The 19,520-nt window shown below is 43.8% G+C and overlaps 2 protein-coding genes across 4 annotated transcripts; one reads left to right on the top strand and one right to left on the bottom strand.

Moving 5' to 3' along the window:
• Positions 1–1,960: 1,960 nt before the first annotated feature.
• PRDX1 (peroxiredoxin 1) lies at positions 1,961–13,875 on the top strand. Of its 2 annotated transcripts, none has more exons than XM_019749398.3 (6): positions 1,961–2,041; positions 4,159–4,275; positions 6,535–6,688; positions 7,056–7,178; positions 7,523–7,653; positions 13,556–13,875. In XM_019749398.3, exons 2-6 carry the CDS (start codon positions 4,170–4,172, stop codon positions 13,639–13,641), a joined length of 600 nt encoding a protein of 199 aa, XP_019604957.1. In that variant the 5' UTR covers positions 1,961–2,041; positions 4,159–4,169; the 3' UTR covers positions 13,642–13,875. The 2 variants fall into 2 exon arrangements, with proteins under 2 accessions (XP_019604957.1, XP_088647243.1); XM_088791117.1 differs by having other exon boundaries at positions 2,011–2,201.
• Positions 11,482–19,371, bottom strand: MMACHC (metabolism of cobalamin associated C). 2 transcript variants are annotated; one of them, XM_019749397.3, is made up of 4 exons: positions 19,156–19,371; positions 16,939–17,133; positions 15,929–16,081; positions 11,482–15,465 (listed from the first exon to the last, which is right to left on the bottom strand). In XM_019749397.3, exons 1-4 carry the CDS (start codon positions 19,234–19,236, stop codon positions 15,046–15,048), a joined length of 849 nt encoding a protein of 282 aa, XP_019604956.2. In that variant the 5' UTR covers positions 19,237–19,371; the 3' UTR covers positions 11,482–15,045. The 2 variants fall into 2 exon arrangements, with proteins under 2 accessions (XP_019604956.2, XP_088647242.1); XM_088791116.1 differs by lacking the exon at positions 19,156–19,371 and having other exon boundaries at positions 16,939–17,286.
• Between the last annotated feature and the right edge of the window lie 149 nt (positions 19,372–19,520).

Below are 19,520 nucleotides of genomic sequence, written 5' to 3'. Positions count from 1 at the left end.
AGAAATCAAGGAATCAGACTGAACTTCATCTTTCCCCTCACCCTAAATCCAACTAGTCCTACTGCTGAACAAGTGAGGATAAAACAATTGGAAATTCGTAAAAATGGAGCTAGAGGTATATACCAAGTCCTGTAGAGGATAATGGAAAAGTCCCTTTTGCCCCCATTTCTGAAATCTTACTGTTCTCCGAGGAAGCAGACTCCACAATCACTTAACTAGACAAGTGTTCAACAGATTTCTCTTTTCAGAATTCTGTCCTGCTGTTTCATTTTTTATATTCCCATGAGGACAGGTTGTTACTATTTCCCTGGGCCAGGATAACTCTTTTGATTTTTAAATGAGACAAATAGACCCAAGTGCCAAGCCCAGGGCCTGGCACATGGTAGATACAATAAATGGTAATTGTCTTTTGGCTGAAGTAGGACGGTGTGTTCTTGGTTTAATCTGCCCTTAGCAATAACAATCTACTTACTATTAAGCTCTGAAATCTGTATCTCCCCTGCCTTCTCCAGAAGAAATGAATAATAGCCAAGTAACTCCTCAGCTTTAGGCAGGGAAGGAGGGGAAAAAAATCACTACAATTGCAAGGAAGGATGATAAATACCAAAAAAATTTGAGAGCTCAGCCAGCATGACACAGCACTTCCCATTTCTTATCCTGCTATGAGGTCCAAGGGGGTTAGTAGGATAGTGGGCGGTGGGGACAGAAAGGGGGACGTAATACTATTTATTAAATGCTCCTATTTTATATCAGTGCTCTGTTGTGACCTGGGGGCATAGAGATGGACATGACCCAAATCCTATCCTCCAGAAAGTCAGTCTAGCAAGGACAGGCAGAAATATAAACAAGTAAAATAGTTTAAAAGTTGCTTTGTTTTGTGTGTGTGTGTGTGGCTTTTTTTTTTTTTTTTTTTAAAGGCTATTGTTTGGACACAAAGTAGGGAATGCTCAACACTCCGGGTGAGTGAAAGTCAGAACAACTTCAGAAGAATTGCGGCATTGAGCTTAGGTCAGAAACAGCTTCAGAATAAATAATACTTTAGCTGAGTCTTTAAAAACATTTTCTTTAGGCCAATTGGGAGGGAACAAGATTCTTCCTGCTTGAACAAAAGCTTAAAGGTTTGAAATAGCTACTCTGTTCTGAGTGTTACAGTCAAGAAACAAGAGTTATAGTAATAATAATAATAGCTAAAATTTCTAACATATAAGAACTGGGTACTGTGCTAAATAAAACTACAGAGATGATCTCAACAAAGAATTAATAGTATTTCCATTTTACAGGTAAGAAAAGTAAAACTAATGGATTAAGACTCTTGTCTGAAGGCCATACGTAAAATGATAGTGAGGAGTTTTAATTCAGGAAATTGACTACAGAGCCCCAGTTTTTCTAAACCACAAATCAGAGGAGTGACACGATCAGATTTCAGAAAGAGTCCCTCCAGCAGCAGTGGAAGGAATGGATGGGAGGCAGAAAGCGGCAAGCAATCCAGTAATTAGAACAATGAATGAGGCTGTCTAAGCACTGAGGAGTACTGAGGATCAGCACTAGGGCAGAGACGGTTGGGACCCGACCGGAATATCTGAGAAATATTTGGATAGATAGCTCGCAGGGCTTGGTGTGGTTGGATGTGATCCTACGTGGACAGCAGTGGACCGTTACCCTGGTTTGGGCTTTGAGGGCAAGGTACGCAAGCCATCCCCCACTCCCACCCCCGCCCCCGCAGAGATCCCGGATTGACCGCAGCGTTTGGGTTTGCAATAGGTCAAGAGGTTGTGCCTCACTCTCCGACCCCAACCTTCGGCTGCAGGGAGGGGGATTGGTACTTTCGGCACCCAAACCCGCCCCCAGAAAGGAAAAGAGCTGAGTCATTCCGGCTGCGTTGGGTTGGGGCGGGGCTCGGGCCAGATCCCCCTCCTCTCTCTCCACCTCGAGTACCCCTGATCCTCTCTGACTCTCGCGAGATCTCTACAGGCTATAAAGATAGCGTCTGGGGCACGTTTCGGGCGTCCTCTTCCTGACTGGTTTTGGTGCCTTGGAACTGGTGAGTTATGTGGCCTGGGCGGCCTTGGCGAAGGGAAGCACTCCATACCCCGCTCGTCGCCTTTTCCTCCTCCTCCTCCCGGGGCCTTTCTGGCTCCACTGAAGGTGCTGTGACCAGGGAGGCGGCCGGGCGAGGCCTAACGCCCGAGAGTGGTCAAGCGGTTTGTGCACCCTCACTTGCATATCTCCCGCCTTCCACCCCGTGGGTGCGGGGATCTGGAGTGAGCCTCGAGGCTAACGTCGGCTCGAGTCTCTTCTTCCCCTGGCAACCCGGGCACAGGGCGCAGATTGGCTTGGCGGGTAGAGCTGGGGGTGGGGGTGGGGGTCCACTGGACCGTTCGAGGAGATTCTAGAATGGACCCGGAAACTGACCCGAGGCAACCTTTAAGTCCTCTGGTAGGAGTAAAGGCTGTGCCCGTTTCTTGGCCGTGACTAGCTGTGGAGCTTCGGTGCAGAATGGGGTTTGTGGTAATTACAAATGCCCTCGGTGAAGACTGCTCACACCCATTTCTGTTGGTGCTTTCTTAAGTTCTAGGGTGGGGTGATGATGGGAGTGGCAGGAGGGTACCTGAAGTGGCGTGTGGGGGCGTGGTTTTCGCCGGGGAAGTTCCTGGGCAGATCCTTTGAGGAGGCGCAGACGGGCTACAGCCTTTTCCCAGATAGGTCGGGCTTTAATGGACGTGGGGGCCACCTGAAAAAGTAGGGTTGGACGAGATAGCCATTTATATTAAAGTTACACCCTATATTTGGTTGCCAAGTTGCAATGTGCTTTACTGGTTTTGTTGATATTAGTGTTTTAAGGAGTTAGAAGATTGCAATGATCAATGCTCACAACGTTTCTTTTGGTTGTGATCGTATGAATCCAAAACTTTGGTACTTGAAAATTAGCTTCTTGGGACTTTCAAACCGATGTCTTACTGGATTAAATCTTAAATCCTTGACGTTGACCTCGGTGAATCCATTGTAACATTGCTTCTTAGCGATAAAAACGAATCTGGTTCTACTTATTGCCCCAGGATCTTGACCCTCCCCCCACACACCCCACACCCGTTAGAAACCCATTTTTGAAAGGATTTCTAGAGCTTAAACACAACATCTAAAGTTTTGAAATTGAGCAGATGCCAGAATCCTGGTCTTGCCTCTCAAACAGTTGTACTGGCTATAGGATCTGCTCTCAGGCAAGTGTACCTGGAGAATATCAAGTGTGCTTCTCACATTATAAAGACAGATGGAGGCAGAGTCCAGGGAAAGGGAGGGCAACAGGACCCACCTTAGGGAGTCAGGCACTATGTTGCATTGTGCATTTGGGTTCAGGTTTGAGCCTCCAACCACCTTCCCTTCTCTGCTTCTGCATAATGAAAATACAGAGGAAAGTGCCATCGCACAAATGATTAAGAAACATTAATAGAGATTACTTAAATGTATAAAGAAATTGCTGTTTTTAAATGAAAGCAAAAGCTGATATTCAGAGATATGTAATATCTGGTTTTGTTTCAAAAGTTGGAAAGCTCAGCTTATGCTTTTTTTTTTTTTTTTAAAGATTTTTATTGGGGAAGGGGAACAGGACTTTATTGGGGAACAGTGTGCACTTCCAGGACTTTTTTCCAAGTCAAGTTGTCCTTTCAATCTTAGTTGTGGAGGGTGCTGTTCAGCTTCAAGTTGTCCTTTCAGTCTTAGTTGCAGGGGGCGCAGCCCACCATCCCAGGTGGGAGTCCAACCCACAACCTTGTGGTTGAGAGCCCCCCATGCTCCAACCAATTGAGCCATCCTGGAGGCAGCTCAGCTCAAGGTGCTGTGTTCAGTGTTAGTTGCAGGGGGCAGAGCCACCATCCTTTGAGGGACTCAGGAGTTGAAAGGCAGACTTGTGGTTGAAAGCCCACTGGCCCATGTGGGAATCGAACCGGCCTTCTGAGTTAGGAGCATGGAGCTCCAACCGCTTGAGCCACCAGGCCAGCCCCATCAGCTTATGCTTCTTAATAATATAAATGTTAATGTATATATTCAGGGCCACTGGATTAATTTTTTGTTCTCCAGCTAAGTCTAAGTAGATGAAGGGTACTAGTTATCAAGAAAAAGAAGGCTTGTTTCTAATTCATTTCCTCTTTTTATCTTGACCAGCTGATAACAAGATGTCTTCAGGAAATGCTAAAATTGGGCACCCTGCCCCCAACTTCAAAGCTACAGCTGTTATGCCAGATGGACAGTTCAAAGATATCAGTCTATCTGAATACAAAGGTAAGAGTAATTATATTAAGTTCATTAAAATGGAATTATTTTGCAAGCTAGGGATGGATGGCTGGTTGAATTCTCTTACATTTGATTGTAAAATGATTTATATCTCCTAGGTCAAGGTCTTTAGGTTGGGAGGCTATATTGCCTTTGTGTTGGAGTGAGGTGATTGTCAACAGTTACCACAAGGCAGTTATCCTAGGTCCAGACTGCTTCTGGAGAAAGCACATACTTCGCTATGCCTGGATATACCGTGTTTCCCCGAAAATAAGATCTAGCCAGACAATCAGTTCTAATGCGTCTTTTGGAGCAAAAATTAATATAAGACCCAGTATTATAATTATATTAATTAGACCTGGTCTTAATAGTAAAATAAGACCAGGTCTTAATAATTTTTGCTCCAAAAGACACATTAGAGCTGATTGTCTGGCTAGATCTTATTTTCGGGGAAACACGGTATTAGCTCAGTTATCTTCTCAGTACTTGTCAGTTGTATTATTGGAGATAGTCTCATCTCATTGTAAGAGGCCTTCAACAATTTAAAGTCTCAGCTTGTATTTGAAGCTGTGACGCTGCTTGCTTAGTTTATGAAATATGTGTGTCAAAGCTACTGTGTTATTAAGCAGAGGGTTTAGGTACATTCCCTTGATGTTTTGCCCCTAGAGAAGAGGAGATAATCACATTTGAAATAGCTGTTTTCTATTATAGCTTCATGCAGACACTTGACAAGTTCTAGTAAGGCTCCCCTTTACCTTGCAGGTGAGGGCAGCTGGGTCTTTTGGGACAAATTGAGAATATAGATTCCTTAGTAAGCAAACCTGAAACTCAGCTGTCAAGTATACCTTTCTTATTGATGTAGTAATCAGTTCCTGGAGTCAACTTTTGGGTAGAACATGTGACTAGGTTTCCTGACACATCACACTTGGTTGGAATGAGAGCAGGTTAGTGGGGCCCTATGGAGGGAAGCTTGGCACCAAAGGGTGGTGACGCTGGCCCAAGGGTTTAAAGACAGATTTAGGAAGAGCTCCTCTGCCCCCCGGGGCTTGACTTGTTGAGACTTCAATGTGCTTGTTAGGCAAAGCCCTGCCTGTATAGGTTGTTTAGAGGAGTTTGTCGCAATTTTTGTTTTCAAAGTGAATATCAACAGCAACTTGTTTTGAGTTTTAAACATTGTTGCTTCCAGGAAATAAGTGAATATTTGGAATTGTTCCAATATCTCAGCCCATTAGGTGTGAGAGGCTACCTGGCCTGTTGAAGATCTACTTTAGTTGGTAATCTGAGTAACTTCAGTAAAATGCCAACTAGAAGTCTTGTTTCCTACCTGGAACATTTGCCTGGTAATTTTTTTCTTATCAGTCTTGTTAGGAACGTTTGTGGTGATTAAGGTGATCACTTAAACCTTACCCGTCCTATTACTGTGGTTCATTGTGAAAGAAGTGCAAAGGCTCTGACTTCCTCTTGTTGATCTCTTAATTGCCTTGCAGCAGAGAATCCTGCAGTTCTGCCTTTTCTGGGCACTGATTGTAAGCATTGGCATTACACTATCCACTAGATAACTGCATCCTTGCTTTTCTTTGGAGAACTTGGTGCTTACACTAATTTTAACTACCCACAGAAGATCAAAATTAGACTGAACAGTGTTTGTTATGTAGTTGGCAGCTAATAAGGAAGGCAGAAAAATAAAGCATGGAACTGGAAGGAACTTTTTTTTTCATGCAGGCCCTCCTGTAAGAGGTTCTGAAAGTAGCTGCTAGGAGACATCTGTGTGTGAACATCTTGGCATTTAGCTGTTACGCCTGCTACCAACTTAAAAAGGCCTCTTTTTCCATAGGAAAATGTCTTTAGTTTTCCATTCTCTATGAAGCAAGGATGTCTGTTTCAAATGCTAACTTTATTTTTTTAATTTTTTATTTAAATTTTTAAAAATTTTATTTCAGGTGTACAAAACAATGTAATAGTTAGACATTTATCATTTGTATTCCTCACACAGTGATAACCCCCCCACCCCCAATCTACTACCCCTCTGACATCGCATACAGCCATTACATTTCCACTGTCTCTATTCCTAATGCTGTACTCCACTTGTAATACACACACACACACACACACACACACACACACATATTTATAGTTGACATTCATTATTGTTCAGCTTCAGCTTCAGGTGTACACTGCAGTGATCAGGCATCTACATAATCCCTGAGGTGGTCTCCTTAATGAGACAAGTGTTCAAAGGCTAACTTTAAGTTCTTTTTTTCCCCCCAGGAAAATATGTTGTGTTCTTCTTTTACCCTCTTGACTTTACCTTTGTGTGCCCGACGGAGATCATTGCTTTCAGTGATAGGGCAGAAGAATTTAAGAAACTCAACTGCCAAGTGATTGGTGCTTCTGTGGATTCTCACTTCTGTCACCTGGCATGGTAAATCTCTTGGTCCATTTGGCATATGGACTTTTTAAACTAAGCAGCAACTGGGACTGGGAGGCTTTGGCAATAGACTTTCTCAAGTATTGGCTTCTGGCCCTTTGTGGAGAGGGAGTGCAAAGGCTCTGACTTCTTGTTGCTTTTTTATTACCTAGCAGCGAAGGATAAACTGCTTGGGTTGCAGTTGAGTATATCCTGGTGACTAACTGTCCTCAGCTATTCACTTTACTGCTGGAAAACGTTTGAAGTTTTTTGGGGACGTGAGATTAGAAATGCTGGAAAGGGGGAAAATACAGATACAGTTAATGTATTTGCTACACAGGAGTTTGAATGAATGTGATTTGTTGTGTGCCTTTTGCTGTAGGATCAATACACCCAAGAAACAAGGAGGACTGGGACCCATGAACATTCCCTTGGTGTCAGACCCCAAGCGCACCATTGCTCAGGACTATGGGGTCTTAAAGGCTGATGAAGGCATCTCGTTCAGGTATATACCTACAGGGGGGCTGACATTCATCAACAGAGTTATCTGATTGGCTCTGAGGGCCTTTCGTTTGGAGAAAGGGAGAGCCCTGATCTGCAGAGACTCTTCTCCCTCTTTTTTTTTAAACCAGTTTTATCAAGAAATAATTGACATACATCACTGTGTTAAGTTTAAGGTGTATAGCATGATGGTCTCATTTCATTCTTTATGTAGTGGCCTCCTCACTAAGGGCAACAACGCCTGTGCAAGTTTGGGAGACCAACCCATTTCCATTACTTCTCTATTCTAACAAAACAGTTTTTAAACCAATATTGCCTCTTCCTTATTCTTCAATCTCTTTTTCCTAGGGGCCTCTTTATCATTGATGATAAAGGTATCCTTCGGCAGATCACTGTAAATGACCTCCCTGTCGGCCGCTCTGTGGATGAGACTCTGAGATTAGTTCAGGCCTTCCAGTTCACTGACAAACATGGAGAAGGTAAGCCAGTCTGCCTGGTGATGGGACAACAGAATGGTGGTAAGGAGGAAAGGAGGTAGGAACAAAGTCGAACAAGAAGAAGTGATTGTGTCTCTTCAAGAAGTTGAAGTCTGGATTATAGTGGGTTGTGGGGGTGGGGTAATGGCAAAGTTTGGGGAAGAGAATATGAAGGCTTTTTGTCCCAACTTCATATTCCCAGCTTCTGCCCTGCTCATTTAGAATCCTTCACTGCTGCAGATTTAACTTATTAAAGGAGTGTAGGAGGATCTCAGATATATAAGGGTGAAACAAAAGGTTGAGAATCATGTCTAGAGATAAAGCATGCCATTCTTGACAAATGTTTATTGGAAGAGTTAATCCCTGTAGTCCATATTTATTTTGTTGGGTTTTAAAAATACGTAATATATGACCAGTTTTGAAATTTGGAAAAGAGGACTAAGCTTACTCAAAGACAGACAATAGGCAGATACAGCTAATACAGTTTTATATTTTAAAAATATGTACAATGTAATGGTTGTAGTTGTAAGAATTAGTCACGAAATGCCAAATATTATAAATATTTAATGTAGAACTTTTTTTTTTTTTAAAGATTTTATTGGGGAAGGAGAACAGGACTTTATTGGGGAACAGTGTGTACTTCCAGGACTTTTTTTCCAAGTCAAGTTGTTGTCCTTTCAATCTTAGTTGTGGAGGGCGCAGCTCAGCTCCAGGTCCAGTTACCGTTGTTAGTTGCAGGGGACGCAGCCCACCATTCCTTGCGGGACTCGAGGAATCGAACAGGCAACCTTGTGTTTGAGAGCCCACTGGCCCATGTGGGAATTGAACCGGCAGCCTTCGGAGTTTAGGAGCACGGAGCTCCTACCGCCTGAGCCTCCGGGCCTGCCCCAGTGTAGAACTTTTTAAGGAGGAAAGTTTAGGGCAAGAGGGTTTCAGATGAAATACCTATGTTCTTCATTTAGAAGTTTTAGGATCACATGTTTTTGTGAGTCTGCCCTTCTAAAATCTAAACATGACTAAGCAGATTTGGTTTAAGGTTTTTATTTAGCGTTTGCTAGAATATAAGCCCTTTTCCTATTGCTCTAGCACTAATACGTCTGTCCTTAAATATTCTCATTGCAGTGTTGTGATAAAGTACTGAACTACTTGATCCCAGCTTTTGAGTTTGTAAGGCTGTAGCTTTTTTACTCTACCTCTCAGTGTAGTTGTTGCTGAAATGAGACAGCCTTATCCCAACTAAGAGTTTGGTTTTAAGGACTCAGCTACTGAGGCTATAGGTTCAGGGTATGTGAGGAAGGAGAATCTTGAACCCCTGAACCCCCAAGCTTAATGTAATTGAGGACAAGATAGTTGTGATTAAGTGCTATTGATATCAGATTGAGTGCACAGGGAGACTTGGATGCATTTCTTACTATATCTCATTTTCTTTAGAAGTCGTTCATAACTAGCTTTCTAAGGCTCATTCACCCCGATCTTGTGATTTAAGGAAGACGGAAGTTGTTAGTCTGGATTAGTGGTGTCTCTCTGGGGGGACTCAAAAGTGCTACTGTGTTTCCCCGAAAATAAGACCTAGCCGGACCATCGGCTCTAATGCGTCTTTTGGAGCAAAAATGAATATAAGATCCAGTCTTGTTTTACTATAATATGAGACCCAGTCTTAACACTCATTTTTGCTCCAACAGACGCATTAGTGCCGATGGTCCGGCTAGGTCTTATTTTCAGGGAAACGCAGTAGCTTGGCTAGAGTTGTAGGCTAGTAGGGATCACTGAGTACTGATGTCAGAAGGCACCATTTGCAGAAGCTTGTGTGGGAGTAGATCGAAGGAGCAGATAGCTGTTGAGACTGCATCCCCCTGGTGAGGTGTGAGGTTCAGCACAGAGGAGTGGCAAAATTTGCCCTTTACTGGATTTTCCAGTAAAGGACCTTGCATATAGGCTAGTCTCTTGAACCCAAGCTTTCATGATTGTGATGCTTGCTTCTTCAGACTGTTGTTCTCTGCCGCTTTCCATCCCACTAGAAAAGGCAACAGCCTTTCTTTGTGCAGCCTTTATGGCTTATGATAGTTACCATTTAAGAGCCTATGAATACCAAGCAGTCTGTATGAGATATATTACATGTGTTTTTTATTTGACAAATAACCCTACATTCCTGTATTTTTTTTTTTTTGAGATGTAATTGACATACTAGTTTCAGGTGTACAACATGATTTGTATTTCTATATTCTACATTCCTGTTGTTAAGGACCAATAAAACCAATACTTAAACATAGCACTTATTCATAGTAAATGTTAGACTCCAAATTCAAAGTCCTTTTTTTTTAGGTAATTGAAATGTTGAAAAAGTCATGTTTAGGGCCTTTTGTGTTGGGGAAGTTCTCTGAGATTACTGAGATTATCATGACTGGTGTAATTTTTTTCCTTGGAGAGTCATAGTACCTGGCACTTGAGGGCTGGTTTATGTAGAACTCAACCAGTTCTGCTGGACTCCGTTGATTTTGAAAAACCAACACTGTTGGATATGAAACATCCAAGTGTGGATCTTTCTGTCCTGTCACAATTGGTGTGGTCTTAAATGCCATGAGGCTTTAGTGCCCAGACAAGCTCTTTCTTTCTGGTTCATTATTCCTTCCTTTTTTTTTTTTCTAAATTAAATTGATTGGGGTGACATTGGTTAGTAAAATTATGTAGGTTTCAAGTGTACGTTTTAAAAATACATTCCTCCTATTTTTGTGTCACAATTGGGCTGTTGTTCTAGAGCCTTGTTTTCTTCCTACACAAAACAATCTTTTTGGTGTACTGTTCGCACCTACTGCCAAACTTTTGACTGCCTCTGGCCTGATCTTTGCTTTTATGCTGCTCTTTGTTGTTTGTACTTAGGACCTGTGTTTTAACCCTTTGGTGCCACTAAAGACAACTATGTAACAATCAAATGGGAATTTCAGGAAAGTAATGGTAGCTGGGTCTGCCATTTGGCACTTGTGCCATCCATACGTTGTTCCCAGATAACAGGTTTGAGGCTATGGCATCGATGGACTGAAAGGGTCTTACCCCCCTTTCCCTTGAGCAAGTGAGATTTTTGCTGCTCTATTACTGGACTTTGGTGACTACATGTCTCTTAAACAAATAATAAATATTAACGGAAGTGGAAACTCAGCAATTGGTCCCCTTGCCTCACTTCCGTCAGGTTAGCTCAAGGAGCATTGCTAGCTCAGGATTGTAGGAAAACGTTGAAGGCTGTGCTTTTCTGCATGTGTGTGAAAGATTCAAACTCAGATCTTTTGCTTATGAAGGAGGGTACAAGGCAGACTAAGTGAAATGTGCAGGGCCTTCTGTGCAGTTCCTGTCCCTTTGTATTTCACACTATCCAGTTTGGCAGAGTTAAAATAACACTGAGCAAGAGGAAATAGTTTCGTGTTATGGGTTTATAAAGTTCAGGCTTTGTCATTTATCTAGCTTATTTTTTTCTTGGGTATGGGAACAAGTCATTTTAAGTTTTTTTAAATCAATTTTTATGTTTTTGTAATGTATAACATAATTTGCCATTTTAAGTGTACAATTCAGGGGCATTAATTACATTCACAATGTTGTGCATCCATCACCACTATTTCCTGAACTTTTTCATCTCCCCAAACAGGCTGTTAACCATTTAAACAATAATAACTCCCCATTCCCCTGTCTCAGTCCTTGGTCACTTCTACTTTCTGTGTCTATGAATTTGCCTACCCTAGATATTTCATGTAAGTGAAATTATAAGAATATTTGTCCATCTGTGTCTTTTTTTAGCATATTGTTTTCAAGGTTCATTGGTGTCGCAGCATGTATTAGAACTCATTTTTATTTATTTATTTTTATTGGGGAATATTGGGGAACAGTGTGTTTCTCCAGGACCCATCAGCTCCAAATCATTGTCCTTCAATTTAGTTGTGGAGGGCACAGCTCAGCTCCAAGTCCTGTTGCCGTTTTCAATCTTTAGTTGCAAGGGATGCAGCCCACCATCCCATGTGGGAATTGAACCGGCAACCTTGTCGTTTAGAGCTGGCGCTCTGATCTACTGAGCTATTTGGCCGCCCCTCTGGAAGCTCAGCAGCAGCTTGTTGTCTTCAATCTAGTTGTGGAGGGCGCAGCTCACTGGCCCATGTGGGAATCGAACCGGCAACCCTGTGCAGAGCTTGTGCTCTAACCAACTGAACCATCCAGCCACCCCAAGAATCTCTTTTTAAGGCGGATTAATTATACACCACATTTTGTGTATCTATCTGTTGGATACAGGGTTGTTTCTATACTTTTTGGCTATTGTGACTGATGCTGCTAGAATACTGGTGAACAGATGTCTGAGTCTTTGTTTCGAATTATTTCGAATTATTTCGTGTATATGCATAGGATTAGAATTGCTGGGTCATGTAATTCCATGTTTAGTTTCTTGAGGAACTGCCAAACTCCCATACAGCAGCTGCACCATTTTGCATTCCCTTCAGCAATACCAGGGGTTCTCTATCCTTACCAATACTGCCTTTTAAAATTTTTTTATGCTGTAGCCATCCTTGTGGATATGGTATCTCATGGTTTTGAGGAGGGTTTTCAGGTGGGAATGAATTCCTGCCCGTTCTCGTGAACTTTTTTGCTTTCCCGTTCCCGAATCCCAAGAAAAGTTGGTCGGGAAATCAGAAAATCATCTCCTTGAACCCAGGTGGTTGGTAGTATCGGCCATCACTTTGTGGAAATGATTCATCGTGGAGAACAGAAAACAGTTTATATTGTGGGATTTGGGAATGGGGAAAGTGGGAAAAATTCCTGAGAATGGGGGGGAGAGTTCCCGCCCGGAAACCCTAGTTTTAAGTTGCATTTCCTAATGACTAACGATGCTAAGCATATTTTGATGTGCTTATTTACCACTTGTGTATCTTTGGAGAAATGTCTGTTAAGTCTTTTGCCCATTTTTGAATTGGGTTGTCTTTTTGTTGAGTTGTGGGAATTCTTTATACGTTTTGGATATTAATCCCTTATCAGATATGACTCGTAAATATTTTCTCCCATTCTGTGGGTTGTCTTTTTTTTTTTTTTTTTAACTTTTATTTAAATGTTTTTTTCCAGGACCCATCAGCTCCAAGTCAAGTAGTTACTTCAGTCTAGTTGTGGAGGGCACAGTTCAGTGGCCCATGAGGGGATGGAATGGTGGCAGCCTTGTTGTTCAGAGCACTGCGCTCTAACCAACTGAGCTAACTGGCCAAGCCCCCTTAACTCTTGATAGTGTCCTTTATAAAAGTTCTTAATTTTGATCAAGTTCAATTTTTCTGTTTTTTGTTTGTGCTTTCATTATCATATCTAAGAATACATTTACAAATCCAAGGTCATTAAGTTTTACCTCCCTATGTTTTCTTCAGTTTATGGTTTTAGCTCTTATACTTAGGTTATTGATCCTATTTTTGAGTTATTTACTATAAGGAGGGGTCCAATTTCATTCTTTTGCAGGTGGAAATCCAGCTAACCCAGCACCATTTTTTTGAAGGACATTTAGGCTTATTTTTTAAAAAATGTATTTGAAGCATACATAAAATTAGCGAGAATATGAAAACTCATTTGCCTATCTACTATTAACGAATCTTGTCATACATGCTTTAGAAAGGTTGTTTTTAGAAAAGTGCTGTTGCTTAACTTCTTTACATTTCAGGTGCTGCATGAATAAATTAGATATATTAGGGCTGTGGTGAGGATTAAATTACATGTTTATTATCCTGCACTAAAAGGCTGAATGATCTTAGACGTACTGTAGGTTAGGCTTCCTGGTGCTTAAGTGTTCAGGCTATAGAGGGCTCAGATTTGGTTTTGAGGCATCCATTTGTCCTTGGGAGGAGGGTGGAGCTCACCACTGAGCCGGTTATTAATTAGTGGTACCTTTCTTTTGCAGTGTGCCCAGCTGGTTGGAAGCCTGGCAGTGATACCATCAAGCCTGATGTCCAGAAGAGCAAAGAATATTTCTCTAAGCAGAAATAAGTGCTGGGCTAGTGGATAGCCATGAGACAAAACCTCTTGTACTACTGTCATGCTTAAAACACAAGTCCTTAGATTTAGCCCAGATGTGGTATGGGATAGACAGGCCTTTATTCCTGTGGAGGAAATGGCCTGAACTTTGCTATGAGGCAGACCAATTGATGTGTACAGTAGTGAGGCATCACTTTTGATCTTTTGTAGTTTCTATTAAACTGGAACTGAGACCTTGTTTCTTCATTTTAGGTGGCATTTGCCTTTGATTTACTCTGCTTTCCTTCTTTAGGGAAAAATGAGGAGCAAGAGCTGTATCAATCAGGAAATTATAGAGGGGAAATGCAAGTAGACAGGAAATGGAACTGAACCAAGGTGTTAACCATTTTGTTTGACTATATCTGGGAAGAAGTACAAGACCTGTTATAGTGTTGGCTAAGGCACTTCAGTTTGTTATAGGCTGCATTGTAGATTAGGGTCCCATGACTGATTGCCTGGGCATTTACCCTTTATACTATTGGGAGGGCTGCATGAGATCCTGAAGCTTGGCTTCTGATAAAAGCCTGGTACTGCCTTGGTAAAAGATCAGACTTAGAGGCTCTGTACTTTTCTAACTTAAAAACGGGAGGAGGAGACAACACAGGGTTGGTGTTTGTACGGTAGGGCTTTTGGTATCAAAATAACAGAGCTGAACACTTCTTGGCTTCCTTGAAGGTAGTCCATTTTTGGCCCTCATTCATATCATTGTCCTGAGGGAGATAAGTGTGTGGGCAGGGGGAGGTGGGTTCCTCCTGGACCCTTAAGGCTAGGACAGATTCAGAACAGGATCTTTCAGTGTATTATATGGTGCCCTTCCAGACACTTGTCTTTATCAGCTTCCCAGCCTACCTATCCCCTCCAGTGTTCAGAGCAAGACCTGTGAGCAATGCAGGATTCCCCAGGGCCTTCAATAACAGCTGACACATGGCTTACTATATGCTCGGCAGAATTTCAGAAATGCTTTACATGTATTTAGTATTCAGTCCCCACAACAACCCTGAAGCATTATTTATACCATTACTAGGGGATGGTTGCCCCTTAGGCCCTGTTAACAAGTAGCCTCTTGGAGCACTGCAGAGGAATATTAACAGGCAATAAATCCCGTATTCCAAGGCAGGTGGGAATTCTGGATCTGCCTTGGGGTTTTTTGTGTTTTTTTTTTCCCCCTATTGAAGTATAGTTGACATATATTGGTTACCTTGGTCTTTGATTTTCTGTTGTCTTGACCAAACTTCTCTGAGCCTTATCTTCATTGAAGATCTCTACTATAACTTATAAAAAAGAATCGTATCCATAATAAAACTTCTTGCCTTGCCAAAGCCAAGTAAGTCCTAGCAAGTACCACTGTAAATAGGGATCCCACCAACGAGGAAGGCATCAAGGGCCTGGGGATGCAGGAGGTGAGACCCTGGGATTGAGCCAGTCGCTGGCTCTTCTGGGATTCTGAGGCTTCTTGGGTATGAGTGTGGTGAAGAGAAACTGAGCGGATACAGAGCTAGGCTCCTCTGAGGGTTGGGCCAACCCTAACAAGGCCAAGCGTTGTGCAGGTGGAGCGGAAAAATAGGCCTTCTGCTCTTCTGAGTATCGCTCTTTGGGTGTCACAGCATCTCGGTAAGTCCAGTCACGCCAGTGGAAATTGAAGCCTTCAAGAAGGGTGATTCGGTCTGTTCTTGTTGGTACACAGTCGAGGGGTTTAGCGGGTGGTAGATCTGGCACCTCTATTCCTGGCAGCAGCACCACCCCTCGGATGGCGAACCAGCCCCCAAATTGGGGATGCATGCACACACCTGCTATGTGCTAGGGAGGGTAAAGAAAAGCAAAGTCAGGACGTCTCTTTGGCACCAAGTTCAACTACCATCACTGCAAACTAGGTTTATTCACGTATTTCTTAGTCAATGGAAACTGATTCTACCTGTGAGCCTCTTGTGGCTGGGCTTTCCCATTCCATCTAGGCAACTTTATGAGCTCACTGGCCAAGAGGAAGGGTTTCTTAGGCTGAGCCTCAACTCTGTCTCACTACTCATCTAATCAATGCTCTGCCCTCTCCATCCTGTAAGGGTTTTATAAGCAGACAAGGTTCTCTGACCTGTTGTGTCCCCAGGTAGACTCCAGAAAGTACATGGGGCTGGGCTCCTGGGTAGGGCACACCTTTGTCTTGGATTGTGTCTACAAACTCCTTTACCCATGGGAAGTGGAGAAATGTGGGACCTGATAACCTTGAGGGGCCTTAGTCTTCAGACATTCACACTTGCCCTCTGACCTGGGTCCCCCAGGGGTCAGCTTCCACATCCTGTCGTTGGTAGTAGTAAGCAGCCCCTGCCACGTGCGCTGCCGTCTGTGCCAGAATCTTGGGGCGCCGGTTGGGGTGTACCTCATAGTCAGCAATGACTTCTACCTGCAGCTCTGGGAGGCTCTGGAATAGAGGACAGGATAGAGACTCAGCATGAGGGGAATCGTGACCTTGTCCTAGAGAACCCTAATTTGTGTTAACATGGGCCTGTCCTCAGGAGTCATATTTGAAGGGAACACAACCTTCAGACTTGTGTGTGTGTGGGGGGGGTTCCAGTGTGAAGAAAATGATAGTCTATCCAGGAGGGCCTATATTTGAAAGGAAATACACAAGGTCTTGATCAGAAACCTCTATTATGAGGGGTGACTTGGCTCTGCCTTCTAGAGTCCCAGTGTGGAGGAAGACATGGCCCAGCTTTGGGGAGACTCAGTCTAAGTGTGTATGTGTGTGTTGGGGGAATATTTTGTCCTCAAAAGTCTCCAAAGGCAGCATAAAGCTTCCACGTGTATGGCAAAGACAGGTGACAGATGGCATGGGGGATATTGGGCTTACTCCTATTTCACTTGGAGGCCAAGGGAAGTTTGGTCTGAGGTTCATGTACCGTGTTTCCCCAAAAATAAAACCGGGTCTTATATTACGTTTTGCTCCAAAAGACGCATTACGGCTTGTGTTCAGGGGATGTCATCCTGAAAAATCATGCTAAGGCTTATTTTCCAGTTAGGTCTTACTTTCAGGGAAACATGGTAGTTGTCCATCAGTGTAGGGTGAGTGAGACCTGGGGGGGCTACTAGAGGAAGGTGTCCCATCCTGGGGTTAGCAGGCAGAATGGGGAGAGATCACAATGTCAAGGCTGACTAGGATGTCACCCAACCTGGGATGTGGTTTGTAGCCCTAGGTAGGTCTAGATCCTGCATTGAGCTTGGAGGAGCTGGAAGCAGTTGCAGATTTGGAAGGTTGGGGAGAATATGAGCCTTGCTTACCTCTCTAACACGGCCCAGGTGGTAGGCCACACACTGGTCCACAGGGTCAGTCAGTGATTGGAGATGGCAGCTCTGCAGGAAGGGCTTGAGGGCCCGGTCGAACATGGCAGGTGTGCTGAGTACCAGGAAGGCCAGGGTAGGTCCTGGCAGGGGCAGGTGGAAGGCTCGAGGCAGGAGTGCATTGTACCATGCCACCTGGAACAGAGAAAATTCATAATTTAGCCTGGCATTCAAGACCTTGTATTTTGCCCCAGCCTCCATCTCATTCAATTGTTGGATTTCTACTGATGCTGTGTGATGTGTGTTTATGGGGGACTTGTCTGAATTTGACATGGAGTTTAGAATAGAGGCAGAGAATTTATGAACAACTACCGTTCCCTGAAAATAAGACCTAGCCGGACAATCCGCTCTAATGCGTCTTTTGGAGCAAAATTAATGTTATATTATATTATATTAATTTTTGCTCCAAGACGCATTAGAGCAGTTTGTCCGGCTAGGTCTTATTTTCAGGGAAACACGGTAGGAGCAAAAATTGTACTGTGATTAGTGCAATGACAGGGCCAGATGAGGGTCCTCTGAAATTAGAAAAGGCTTCTTAGAAGCTGAGTCTTTAAGGCTGGGAAAGAAGCTGACAGGCTGATGTGGGGAGGGAGAGTTTGGTCTGTATTCTAAATAGAGGTGACAGCATAAACAAAGATAGGCAAAAAGTAGAGGGCATATATGGAGAACGGCAAATTGTCTAGTTTGATAGAAATGAAGGGTCTGTAGAGGGGAGCAGAGGGAGAGAAGCTGGAGAGATCGGTAGGAGTGAGGCTATAACTGGCCTTGAATACCAATTTAAGGAATATGGGTCTAATTTGGTGATAATGCAGGGCCGTTGAAAATTTAGGGAGTACACTAACATAATCAGTTTTAGAAAGATCAATCTGGCTGCAGTGTGGAGGATGGATTGGAAGCAAAATGGCAGCAAGGATGCTATTGCAGTAATCCAAAAGAGAAATAGTGGCCTGGACCAGAGCATAGATAGGTTGGATGGAAGGGAATGCATTTGGGAGATTCAGGAGACAGATTCCTGAAGGTCTTGGTAGCTGACTGGATGTGGGGGTAGGAAGTGAGAGAAGTAGGAGCCTAGAATGACTGGCAGGGCTGCAGATAGCTCTGTTCAGTACAATAACTACCCAAGTCTACCTGACCCACCAGATAGGCATCCTTACTCTCCCCCATACCTGCCATCCACCACCTCCACACCTTTACTCAAGCTGTTTCTGATATTTGGCATGTAAATAACCCTCCTTCCTTCCAATCTGTCTTTTCATATAAAGCTCAAATCAATTTATTCTGGGAAGTCTTCTCTCTCAAACTAGATCCAACCTATTTCTTCCTCTATATCCTCTCCTAGCACGGCCATGGGCCAGTAGAAGGAGTGGGAATGAGCAGTGTCTTAAGCATCAGGCAAAGGGCTCAAGCTGAGCTAATTTAGCTTTGTGTCCAAGTGTACAGTGAAGTATTCCCCTTTCGATCTGACGTTGTGGCCTTCCTGGGCTGTGCATCGGTTGTCCTGGGCTGGGAGAGCAAGGGCACAAGATGCCAGGGAGCTAAACCCCTGCTGCAGGCTATGAATAGGACCCTGGGCTGGTCTGAGCAACTCGACACACTTCTCAATGCTACTAACAGCTCAGTGCAGGGGACACACTGGGCAAGGAGGAAATCGACTTATGTAAACAAAGGTAGGTGGTGGTGCCAGTCGGGTGCAGAGTTTCTATACCCAGCCCAGCGCTGGTGATTGGCAACATCATGAATTAGCCTTCTGTTGGTGGATGGAACAAACCAGCCAATTGTTTGCTTGTTCAACACCAGGAATCCCCTTCCCTCCTCAGATGTCCTAAATCCTAGCCATGCAAACCTTCCAGGCCTTGTCCTTCAAAGTGACTCTGGCCCCACAGGTCCCTTTCTGCCTGTAAATTATGTAGATGATAGAGCCACAAGGTTACTGGATCATATGGTGTCTCCCACTCATCAACCCGGCATTATATGGGGTAAAAGGGTAAACGTGCGACAGCTCCTCTACCTAACCCAAGTCCCCGTTGACACTGTTCGGTAGGTCAGATGGACTCGGGGCCAGAGGAGCTTGGAAAGGATCAGAAGGCTTCCCGGCCTCATGCCGGTAGCACCGAGGCTAATCATACACCTCACTCTAGCAACACAAGATAAACCAACCTGGAAGGGGTAAACCTCGAAGCCAAAAGGGCACAACGTGTCCTCAATCTTCTGCTTCAGCTCTGCGACTTGCGGCTCCATGCTGCACGCTGCACGCTGAGCTTGCTGGGGAATGGAGTCTCAAGGAGAACCTGAACCGTTAAGTTCCGAGAAAGCTCGGACTCCATTTCCCAAGAACTTCTGGAACCAGCAGCAGAATTGCGTTGACTCTGAGCGGTGCATGCTGGGATACGTAGTTCATTTGGTCCTTAGAAACAACCACCACAGAGTCAGAAAGACTCGGTTTCCCGGCAAGCTTCACGGTAGGGTGTGAATGCGCCTATCGCCTCCGGGGAAACGTAGTTCGGTATCCTCCGTCGCCCGTT

The sequence above is a fragment of the Rhinolophus sinicus genome, chromosome 14 (genome assembly GCF_057876585.1).
Source record: "Rhinolophus sinicus isolate RSI-liver-muscle chromosome 14, RSI-T2T, whole genome shotgun sequence".
NCBI lineage: Eukaryota > Metazoa > Chordata > Mammalia > Chiroptera > Rhinolophidae > Rhinolophus > Rhinolophus sinicus.
This window is presented reverse-complemented; position numbering and strand designations above follow the sequence as displayed.